General features: G+C 40.8%; 1 protein-coding gene across 1 annotated transcript; it reads left to right on the top strand.

The window, feature by feature from the left end:
* The first annotated feature begins 2,438 nt into the window (after positions 1 to 2,438).
* bicd2 (bicaudal D homolog 2 (Drosophila)) lies at positions 2,439 to 11,931 on the top strand. Its single transcript, XM_026167820.1, has 8 exons — positions 2,439 to 3,286; positions 5,937 to 6,149; positions 6,724 to 6,876; positions 7,191 to 7,655; positions 8,307 to 9,308; positions 9,445 to 9,596; positions 10,117 to 10,348; positions 10,702 to 11,931. Exons 1-8 carry the CDS (start codon positions 3,047 to 3,049, stop codon positions 10,702 to 10,704), a joined length of 2,460 nt encoding a protein of 819 aa, XP_026023605.1. The 5' UTR covers positions 2,439 to 3,046; the 3' UTR covers positions 10,705 to 11,931.
* The last annotated feature ends 383 nt before the right edge of the window (positions 11,932 to 12,314 follow it).

Raw genomic sequence — 12,314 nt, 5'->3', positions numbered from 1 at the left:
ATATCCCCTGAGTATCTGAATATTCCATGTATTCTATAAAGTCTTATATTTAAAGTATTGTGGTCTTACCATGATATGAGTGGAGGTGCAACAAAGCAACAAATAGTGCAACAGCAAATCCCCAGTAGGTATCTAAGGAGAGTTTGATGGTAATGTTTAGCTTTTATACAAAACCTAAATATGGATATAAAATTAGGATTCTGACTTTGATATAGCAGCAGGAAGTACCTCCTTTGTTGTAGGGCGCACCTTTACATCTTTTAGTATGGGCAGGCAGGCCTGAGCAGGGTAGAAAAGTCAACACAGACATTGTGACAAGCAAAACCTGCAGTGCATTATGTAAAATTACATTTTTCTTTTTGGAAAAAAAATTTCGCTTAAAATTTTTTTGTGAATTTTATAAAAAAATTCTACTTACCAGTAAACATGCCCAGAATCTCAAACGCTATGGTGCAAAATATACCAAGACATACTGGAACTGAGAGTGCTGAAAGTGAAAGCAAAAATAATAAATGGGTCGTTAATCAATCTTGGCTCAGCCAGGGGTTAATTACTTTGAACAGCGGCTTAAAAAGTGTAACTTACTTCGAAATGGCCTATAGAAAGCCATTCCACATCCCAGTCCAAAGCAGATTGAATAGAAATGGTAATATTTATCTGAAATGTTCAGAATAATAGGTTTCAAATGAATATTCTACATAAAGGAACATTTCTGCCAAATCTGCTGATAATAAATAAACATAATAGATATACATACAGTGTTGATAAAAGTCAAAAATTAAATTCCTTTTGTACTCCTGAAAAAGAAATGATCAGTAGCTTGATGGATAAAAAATACAACATACTGCTGCTTGATAGGAAATAAGAAAAAAAAGCATGTGAGAGAAAGTGAAAGCAGCAATAGACACACTGTGTAGACACATTGTTATATTTATAACACAATGTGTCTACACAGAGCAAGAGCTACAATCGTAGATAGAAAACCTCAGCGAAAGGCAGAAACGCAGGTGTACACACCATTTCAGCTCAGCTGCTCCTGAAGTCCCCAGGCAGGTGTAGCTGAACAAAACAAACAGCATTCAGTAGACAACTTCCTCAAACTGCTGCCAAGGACTGTCAGTACCAAGAATTACCACTGAATGGAAGTCCCGCTGACACAGTTTTTCTTTCACATTCACGTGTGTCAAAGGTTAAAAACAATAAGACAGTGCTCTGTCACCTTGTGAAGTACTAGATTTGAATCAGGTCCTCAGTTGTTTGGCATTCAAATTTTTACACAAAAAAACCGACACTCTTTGCACTCTTTGATCACATGACCACAACTTGGTGTCAGTCAACGTAGTTCATGAGCAGATTTATGACAGATACCTTTTGACCATTTAACAAGACTTCTAAAAGTACTTAATTGCCAGCTACTTTTATAATAAACGTTTTCCATTCTCTAATAAAGAAGAACATAAACAAAATATTAAATATTTTTTGTGATTTTTTAAAATATATTTATATTCATTAGCCCCCTTTTTTAGTTACAGATAGTTGCAGATTTGTCAGCTGCACATCCATGACCCAAATCTCCCATTGTATCACATCCCAAGGGTGCTCTATTGGATTGATATCTGATGACTGTGGAGGTCATTTGAGTACAGTGAACATGTACAAGAAACCAGTTTGAGATCATTTGAAGACAGTTATCCAGCTGGAAACAGTCAATAGAAGATAGCCACAGTGTAAACAGATGGACATGGCTAACAGCAGAATTCAGGTAGACTGTGGCATTTAAATGATGCTCAGTTAGTACTAAGAACCCCAAAGTGTTCCAAAGAAAATATCTCTCACACCATTGCGCCATCAGCATTAGCATGAGCAGCTGATACAAGGCAAGATGGATCCATGCTTTCATCTTATAACAAATTCTGTCCCTACCATCAGAATGTTTCAGCAGAAATTAAGACTTATCAGATCATGCAATGTTTTTTTTCCCCACAATCGTCTATTGTCCAATTTCCTGTTCTTAGCTGCCACTTGTATGGAACCCGCTGTGGTCTTCTGATACTGTAGCTAATGTTCTTCAACATTGCACGAGTTGTGCATTTAGAGATGCTGTTCTGCACATCTTAGTTGTGGTGAATTGCCATTTGAGTTACTGTTGCCTTCCTATGAGCTTGAAGCAGACATCAACCATGCTCACAGGATATTTTCTCTGTAAATCCTAAAGATGGTTGTCTGCAATAATCTCAGTCGAGCAGCAGTAAAATACTCAAACCAGCCTGCCTGACACCATCAATCATAAAACTTAAATGAAAGTCACCTAACTCACCTTTCTTCCACATTCTGATGCTCAGTTTGAACTTCAGCAGATAATATTGGCCATGTCTACATGCCTGGATGCATTAAATTGCTGCCATGTGATTGGCTGATTTGATATTTGCGCTTACGAGCAGTTGAACAGGTGTACCTAATAAATAAAGTGACTGAAGATCATATTTCTATAATTAACTAATCTAGTGTTCATTCGACAAGTGACTATAACAAAAATACCCATAAACTCTAATAAAGATCCTAATAAATATGCAATGTAATTATAGTTGCAGTTTCACAGTTGATTCTCTAGATGGCGTTTCAATAAACTGTGGGGTCATGTCTCGGCAGACGCAATGCATTCTGGTACTTGAAGTCAACGCGGCTTCAGAAGCAAGGAGTCCTTGAGGTAGCGCGCCTCACTGAAAACTACATTTCCCTTCGTAGTCACGCTGATTTGAATGCCGTGTAGGGGGAGCGTTTTTTTCTAATCGATGAGCTCAACTGAAGTTTCCTCTGTCAGCTTCAAGAAGAGGCAGAAAAATATCGAGAATGAGCAAACTGTTGTCCAGTTTGAGCTCCGTCGAGGTCCGCAGTGAGTGAAAGGCCGGGAAGCTAAACACAGTTTAAGCCCAACAATGCGCCCCAAACAAAGAAGGCAGTGATTTGCGGTCTTGGTGGTTTGCTCCGCTGCTCCCGCTAGTTAGGGCTGGGTCCCGTTACGGTTGGGAGTCGGCGGCTCGCCAAGATGTCTATGGAGGAGCAGGAATATCCTGAGGCGGTACTGGTGACAGAAGCCGGGCCGCAGTGGCTCCAAGTCGAAGTGGAGCGTCTGACCCGGGAGCTTCGCGAAACGACCCAGGAGAAGATCCAGGCGGCTGAGTATGGGCTGGCGGTGCTGGAGGAGAAACAGCAGCTCAAGCAGCGATTTGATGAGTTGGAGACGGACTACGAGACGGTCCGACAGGAACTGGATCAGCTGAAGGAGGTAACCCGAGGTCACCGCCACGCAGCCAGATATAAGTCCTGGCATCAGTCAGTATGTGAAGGCGAGGAGAGCAACTTAGTGCATGTTATAATAGCAGCACGGTGGGAATTTAGAGTGACATCGGGGATCAAACTAGAAGCAGTCGGTAGTGGGGTTTGCTTCCCCTGAGCCCCAGCCATGTCTATTTATATCCCTCCTGCCTCCTCAAATATTATATGAAGTTTGAAATATGCATAACCACCTCCAAGCAGAAATATTGCAGTGTTACCTAATGTTGCCTCGCCTTAAAGGATGAAAACTGTCATTAGTTTTGATTACTTGCCTTTACTTGCTCCAAAGGCTGAGGCCTTGAAATCAGACTGTAGCTGCAGTGGCTTATGTCACATTTAAGCCTGTTTGGCCAATTTGCTGTTAACCTGTTTAAAAATAAGTTTTTCCAGTGGTGAAATCATAAAAAAAAGTTAACAGCCCTGAATAGCTGTGTTTCTTTTCATCTCCTAATAGCTTGTCTGTTGAGACATTATTAACCCACAGTGTCAGCCAACCCCAAGGCCCTTCAGTCTCACAGTAGAGGAATAACCTCTACAGCTAAATATGACAGGTGAAGGCATCTATCAATCTAGTAAACATTAAGCTGAACAAAGATAACTTGGCAACACTTTTTCACAGCAACTCATGAGATGCACCGCCAGCCACTGAGATCCTAACATGTGGGAAAATCTGTCTGTATTTCATTAGAGAATAAAGAAGTGTGTGTGTGTTGGGGGTGGTCGGGAACTTCCCTTCAGTTCAGTCTTAAGACTGTTGTCACATCCAGTCTATCAGTCAGTAGAGGAAGTGCATCCTAAAGCATTTCCACATTGCTGTCTGTCAGCTGTATGTCTAAATGTCCAATTTCTATTATTAGTGTCCTTCAGTGGTTGTGTTCACATGAAATGGCGATAGGTCATTGTGTGTAGGCTGGGCTTAAATGGGTCGCAGTCTTATTAATACCTTTATACTGGAAATCTAGTCTAATATCATGAAATGTAAATTAAAAAGGAGGATGTGAGATTTTTGCCACTACCAGTAATTTTCTGGTTTATAGATTATAGTTGCATCACGAAGTGACTAATTGTTGGGGACATTTACTTAGTATCTCATGATTGTGACAGTTTCTCCTTACTACAGTACATCGCTGAGAGTGATGTAAGGTAAAGGAATCATCCATCCTCGTCCTCTATCAGCCTGCTATTGATTCACATCATCATGACTGACCATGACTATGATCCTAGTTACACAGATCTGTTTGTCTGACTGAGAATTGGCCAGAAAAAGACATCTAGCTCTACAGTGAGGTCCATTTGCTCTCACATCCCCACGTAGTAACTGTTGACTTAATGTGTGTTTAGCTGTTTAGTTCGTAACTGTGCAGATATGGCATCAAATTATTCATCAATTTACTGCTATTCTGAAAATTAGTTCACCTGCTTAGTAAAACCATTCAACTGACATTTTGCAAAAAGACTGTTCCTAGTAGCTGGTTAAACATTGAAAGTAAAACACATGCTGCAGCTTTGGGAATATTGCTAGCCATTTATCCAATCTGTTTTAAAGTAGATAAATATTTATTTTATAATATCAAAGCAATATCTATACAGATTTGTGTTTGATGATTATTTGAACAGTGTTTTTTTTAATTGCAGAAAAACACTGACCTGTCAAAATGTCAATAAAATTAAAATTTCTGACACATTTTGAAATTTACATTTGAGTTCTTCTGTAATCCTCAAGGGACTGAACTGTTTTACCAAGTGGGAGTCATGTATGAAGCCAGAGTATTTTATTTTATACTGGATACTTTTTTTAAGATTCTATATTTTAAAATAATATTCTATCATTTATTTATGACAGATATGCTGCAGTGCTCTATTTTTATTAGTCATGGTTTCATGTATTACTGGGCTTCAAGCATTTACAAATACACTTGAAGGCAGTTAGTTTTTTGTTTATGACCTATGTGCTTTAATTATTGTCACATCCACTTTTTTTTAGTCTATCTTTGTGATTATTATGCAGATTGTACTGTTCTGTTACAGTATAATTGTTGTCTCTGCTAGTTTCAGTATCATGTTTGATGTTTTTTGTGCTAATGAATGTCTACATCCATAAAGGCGCTGACATCATCGTCATTAAATAGAGAAATAAATTCATGTTAGGAAAAATTTTATCATTAAAAAATCAGTTTGGCCAAAATTGTTGTATGAATAAGTTTCAAATGTAATCTGTGTTTGCAGCAAAACTCTTCATAAAAACCAAAGAAATAAACGCAGTGAATGTAGCATGTAAAAATGCATCGCCAATTTAACTACAATTTTATTTAGAGTGATGACTAAGAACTGATACTCGTGTATATTTCCTTATCTGTGGTTTCATTTCCTCTCTTGAGATGGAGAATTTTACTTAGGTCATTGTTATTAGAAAGAGCTGTCCAGTACCCCATACACACACATTTGTGATATTTTCTGAAATGGTAGATCTTTATTTAACTGAAGTCTCTAACTAGTTATGTTGGCCATGCTCGTGGTTGTGTGCATGTGTCTTAAAGCAGGTTTGTAACAAATCCTTAATCAAACATGTTTGTTCTATTGTTTTTTCTGTCTGTCTTTAGGCCTTTGGACATGCTTACTCAACCCACAGAAAGGTGGCAGCAGATGGGGAGAGCAGGGAAGAGTCTTTGATACTGGAGTCTGCCAGTAAGGAGGCTCTCTACCAGCAGAAGGTCCTGGAGTTACAGAATGAGCTCCGACAGTCCAAAGCTTCCCTCGCCAGTGCACAAGCTGAAAATGACCGCCTGTCATCCATTGCCCTGGAAATGAGAGAGGTAGGTATTGAGAGTGCTGCAATATGAATTTCTTCTCACGATTTACACTCAAATGCTCACTTTAACTCCTGTTGAGCATTTTCTTATCATAGTATATGGTCGGCCAAAGTTTGAATCGGCGTCTTTTATGTGTCATCATCGGAGATCTGCTATTTGCAGCACGATTGGGAAATCAATGAAAGCTTGTAATGCTAACTGAAGTTGACTTGTAGACTACGAAAAGTTGCCAGTGTTGGTTGTGAGAGAGCTGCTTCTTATCATGCGGGAGGGCCAGTTTGCACTGAGCCCAGCAGGAAAGATGATGTAATGGTCCGCAGTGAGTGACACAAAGGATGTCCTCCACCGCGGCTCTCTGTAGAATGAATTGGTAAGTGGACCATGTCCTCCTTCCGTCATTGCACATGGCTGCCAAAGACTTGTGGCATGTGAAGCACTCTTGCCCTTATTTTAACTTATTTGCTGAACTATTGCAAGCGTGTAGTTTGTGGTTTACACTGCATTTGCTAATGGTGAACATAGGTTTAAATGAAAGGTCATCCAGTTATTCTCCCGTTGTCCCCGTTCTTGTGTGCAGAATTCAGAGCTGGCAGAGCTGCAGCGCAGTCAGCTGCGAGACGACATCAGAGAGTACAAGGTTCGGGAGGCTCGACTGCTGCAGGACTACAGTGAGTTGGAGGAGGAGAACATCTCACTTCAGAAACAAGTGTCTGTGTTGAAACAGAACCAGGTGAGACTGGCCATAAAACTCAAGTTTTGTAGTGGGTGGAAATCATTCAGAAATAGCTGTGTTGTTCATGTTTTTATGAGTCAGACTAACCATATTATCATTTTGGTTCTAATATCACTACACAGTCATTATGTCATTTCCTTACAATTTAAAAATATGAGCACGCACCAAATTTTACATTCAAAAAATGGGTCTGTGTATAATATTTTGGCCAACCACGATGCACTCATGCCTGTTTCACAAATTATAACAAATGCTGCCTACTGGTGTAAAAGTATTAGCTGTGTTATTTATATTTTTGGCTGTCTCTACAGGTGGAATTTGAAGGTCTAAAGCATGAGATCCGCCGCCTGGAGGAAGACAGCCAGTGTCTGCACAGCCAGCTGGAGGAAGCAATGCGCCTGAGAGAAATTGCCGAGCGGCAGCTGACGGAAGCTTTAGAGACCATCAAGACAGAGCGTGAGCAGAAGGCCTCGCTGCGCAAAGAGCTTTCCCACTATATGACCATCGGCGGCTCTGTGTACAGTAGCTCTTTCAATATTTCCATCGATAACCCCAAACTCCACGAGGATCCTTCGGCCATCAATGAACCGGACAATGATGATCTAATAAGAGGCTTTGAGAACGGCTTGGTTAAATTGAGTGAAAGTGATGAAGACAATAGAACTGCAGTGAACAAGAGAGGAGAGGGCTTCAAACCAGTCCCTAGCTTGGTGGACGACCTGCTGAGTGAGCTCAACATATCAGAGATACAGAAACTGAAACAACAGCTGGTGCAGGTATGAGATCCATCAGATGCACTTGGATCAAGAGCCATCATTATCTGACTGCAGCATACCTGATGCCATGATTTCACATTCAGTAAAAAGCTCAAGTTCTACTGTAGATGTCATAGAAAGGCTGCCATGCTATTTTCGCTAGATGATTATCGTGGCCAAAAGAATTTAAGATCTTATCACAGGAGTTTTGAGAAAACAGGAAATGCTGTCAGTCTAATGCATCCCTAACTTTATCTGTCGCTGTGTATTCTGTGGATCTAGAGCGTAAAAAGGGAAACTGGGCTAAACCAGCATGGACAAATGTCACCCATGTGTGCAGTAACTCAGTTTGTATACCACAGAACACCACAAACTGTGTGGGGTTTATACAAATGTACTAGAAAATTAGAGAACTAACTAAGTAGCTGAACTAAATCTGTAATGTAGTGATACTAAATTACTAGTAATCATCAGGATTGGCAGGTCACACTGAGATAGGTAATGTTGGGTACACCTTTAACTGAGTTACTCAAAAGTTCCTGAAAGGTTGTTAAGAAACTTTAATTGCACTCTGTCACCTGGCCAAAAAGGCCGTTCCTGTTTTGTTCTTTCTCTTTTTTTTCTATAAAGTTGCCTAGCTGACTAATGAACTCTTTGTCTGTATTTCTGTAGGTTGAGAGGGAAAAAGTTGCCCTGATCAACTCTCTGCAGGAGAGCCAGAAGCAGCTGGAACAGGCCTATGGGACTGTGTCCGAGCAAAAGGAAACGGTCAACAGGTTGACTGAAAATCTAAGTGCAATGAGGAAACTTCAGGCCAGTAAGGAGCGGCAGTCTGCCCTCGACAGTGAGAAAGACAGGGACAGCCATGACGACGGAGACTACTATGAACTGGACATTAACGGGCCTGAGATTCTGCAGTGTAAATACACCGTTGCAGTGTCTGAAGCTGGAGAACTGAGGCAAGAGCTGAAAACACTAAGGGCGCAATACGAGGAGTGTCGAACCCAATATGAAGATGAGCGAGCGCGGCTGGAGAGCGACGTCCAGGACTTGAGGTCAAAGCTGTCGTCCTTGGAGAAAATTAGCCAAGCAGATAAAGCAGCGATGTCACGTCTGGAGAGGGAGCTCCGTCTGGCCAGCGAAGCTGCAGGAGAGTCGCTTGGCAGCCTTAATGTGGCGCAGGATGAGCTCGTAGCCTTCAGTGAAGAGCTGGCCAATCTCTACAACCACGTGTGCATGTGCAACAATGAAACCCCTAACCGCGTCATGCTCGACTATTACAAGGAAGGTAAGGCCATCGTAAGAAAGGGGCAAGAAGCAAAGGATCACCAGTCAGTACTTCTCACTAACGGGTTAATCGGTGAGACTGAATCTGGAAAGTCAGACTCCGGCAGCGCAGCAGTTACTGCAGCTCCAGCACACGAGCACCGGCCGGAACCCATGAACATCTATAACCTTGTTGCTATTATCAGGGACCAGATCCGCCACCTGCAGCAAGCGGTGGACCGCACCACCGAGCTGTCACGCCAGAGACTTGCCAACCTGGAGCTGAGCGCAGTGGCCGACAAGGACAAGGAAGCCTGCATGGAGGAGATCCTCAAACTGAAATCCCTGCTCAGCACCAAGAGGGAACAGATTGCCACTCTCAGAGCTGTTCTCAAGGCCAACAAACAGGTGGGAGGATGGTTTGTGTATGTGTCAGGGGAACGATGTTTATTAATGCACACATAGAATAGAATAGCGATGCAAAAACCACAGAATTTAAAAACTGCAGAACTTTACATTAATCTTTTTATGTTGTTCCCTTCAGACAGCTGAGGTTGCTCTGGCCAACCTCAAGAGTAAGTATGACAGTGAGAAGACCATGGTGACCGAGACTATGATGAAGCTCCGTAATGAGCTCAAGGCTTTGAAAGAGGACGCAGCTACGTTCTCATCTCTCCGGGCCATGTTTGCTACAAGGTACGACACATACTTTCAATGTAAATCAGCCATTATGTACATAAATTGGGCAAATATAATTTAAAAATAAATAAATAAATCAGGTGGCTCAGACCAAACGAATCCTTCTCGGTTACAGGAGACATTAAAAAGAACATTGATATAGATTTGTAATATTTCTGCTTTTTCACTCGAGAGAAAATATTTTGCGTTTCTGTGTATTTCTCTGAGAAAGATGCAAAGCATTGTGGGAGCAGTCTGATGTAATACTTGTGCAGTCAGTTAGCGTGGTAATCATACTCCCATCTGGAAAATGCAGTCTGGGGAATCATGACAGCCGCAGTAGTTTGAGGCAAATTGCTCCACCTGCTGGCAGTAAAGTTTACCCCCTTCTCTCTTCTCTTCTCTTCTCTTCTCTTCTCTTCTCTCCTCTCCTCTCCTCTCCTCTCCTCTCCTCTCCTCTCCTCTCCTCTCCTCTCCTCTCCTCTCCTCTCCTCTCCTCTCCTCTCCTCTCCTCTCCTCTCCTCTCCTCTCCTCTCAGGTGTGATGAGTATGTTACACAGCTGGATGACATGCAGAGGCAGCTGGCTGCTGCTGAGGATGAAAAGAAGACGCTGAACTCTTTGTTACGTATGGCCATTCAGCAAAAACTCGCATTAACTCAGCGCCTAGAGGATTTGGAGTTTGACCACGAACAAGCACGCCGCAACAGCGCCACAACAGTGGGAGGCAAGGCCAAAACGAAGGGCAAGGGAGCCTCTTCCAGCCGCAGTGTAAGTCACGAGCTGTAATGCAGAACGACCTCTAAGGCACAAAATTTCAGTGAAGGCCAGCTCTTCTAGATGTTTTCAAAATGTAAAAAAAATAATAATTTGGGTCAGAATAACTCTTTCTTTTACTGGTAGGTCTCGATATTCAGCATTGAGTTATTTGTTTGTTTTGACGAAGTATAAGCAGGTGTAATGTGGAAAGAGGAAGAACTTGTCCCCTGTAGTAGCCTAAAAGTCTATTGGTGATTCATGTCTGAACCCTGCATGCAAAGCACACCCAACACCTTTGTTGTGCATCTCACTTAATGCAGGAGAAACTGAAATTAATTTCATTTTTTTCTCTTTTGTCTTTGCAGTAAACTCATGAAGCCAAGTGTCCTTAACGAGCTCCGTCAGGTTATGCATGTCGGTGGCCAGTTGTCTGCTCTCCTGGTTTCTCCACTCTCAATCACACGCCATATCGTGTCACTACTAAGACGAGAATATATCAAACAGTATTAGCCAAGAGCCTTGTTTTAGAGTGCCAGAACAGCTATTTAAAATGGCATCAAATTCTATGAAAACTGCAGAAAATAACACACCAGCTACCCGGTGCAGTCCATCAGTCTTCCAAAATATGAACCACTATGATTACTCAACCGGTGGAATAGTCACAATGGGTGTTTGGTTGGTTACTTAACGCCTGACTGACTTAGCACTTTTCTGTTTCACGTATTTGCTCCAAGCTTATTCCACTTTCTAAAATGATGCTAACTGTTTCAAGTATTGTGTAATGTTTGTACTCTGTGTGCATGCTTGTCTTCCAACATACCTTTAACCTTATTTATTTCATAGCAACAAAGTCACAGATTGCTTTTAAAGCCAGAAGTAAGTCTCTGATTTTGATGTCTGTTGGCTTTAGATTTAGTATTTGACACATACTGACAGCCAGAATTCTTGACAACCGTGTCTTCTGTCGTGCTGTATTGTCATAACTCTATGATCCTGGAAATATGAAGCTTCAAATACGGGATCTTAACTACATTGTGTATCACTATGTTCCTAACAGATAAAGCAGAGCGGTTACAAATTAAAAGTATGCTCGTTATGTCTGGAAAAAGGATAAAAATGCAAATCTTATTTAAGGATTTATAAGTTAAGGTCAGATGTATAGTATTCATAAACTCTATTCATGATAAAGAATTTTTAAAGTTACTGTTTTAATACAATTTTTTTTTGTAAAGCTTTTCAAATAAGTCTGCAGTGCCATTGTGTGTTTTTTCTTTATACAAGTGCCACATTCAGACATGACAACAAAAGAGAACCCTAAGTGTTTGTGCTATATAATAATATTTTACATCTTGTTGCTCACATTATTGGTCCTAATTGATTGCAGTTTTTACTATAACTGTAATTGTATTTATTTGTCTCAGTTCATTCAGACTACAGGATTTGAAATCCTTTTTATTTCATAAGGGAGTGTGCATTTTAGCTGGCAGGTTGAGGCTTAAAAAAACACAAGCAAAAATCCTAATTGTAAGATCCTGTCACTGCTTCCTGCTACAGTATGTCTGGTGAAGAAATAAATCTAACTTTTACAATTCTGATGGTTTTTTATTTTTATCTTTTTAACTCATGTCTTTATATTTTTCAAGGAAACATCTGCAAACATACATGTAAATATAAGTATATAAGGCAAAATGAGCTCTCATGCAATTGAGGCTTCAGTGAACAGCAGAAGAATAAACTGAAGGGCCAGGTGTAGCTCTCAGGTCCTGTGTCAGGTCTCTGCTGGATTTTTCCCAAATTCCTAAGGACATGACTTCAAGATACTGTTCATCTGCTGTAAATAGTTTTTCCTCACTTTGCCCAGCTTCCTCAGATTTAATAAGCTAATAGCTCTGTGGGAATCACATGTTGGTGCAAAATGGTATTTTGTGGTTGTCAAACTATGTTATCTTCTGCATTTTTCTTATATTTATTAAAAGAA

The sequence above is a fragment of the Astatotilapia calliptera genome, chromosome 5, assembly GCF_900246225.1.
Source record: "Astatotilapia calliptera chromosome 5, fAstCal1.2, whole genome shotgun sequence".
Classification (NCBI taxonomy): Eukaryota; Metazoa; Chordata; class Actinopteri; order Cichliformes; family Cichlidae; genus Astatotilapia; species Astatotilapia calliptera.
Note: the sequence above shows the minus strand (reverse complement) of the source record. Positions and strands in the feature narration are given on the sequence as shown.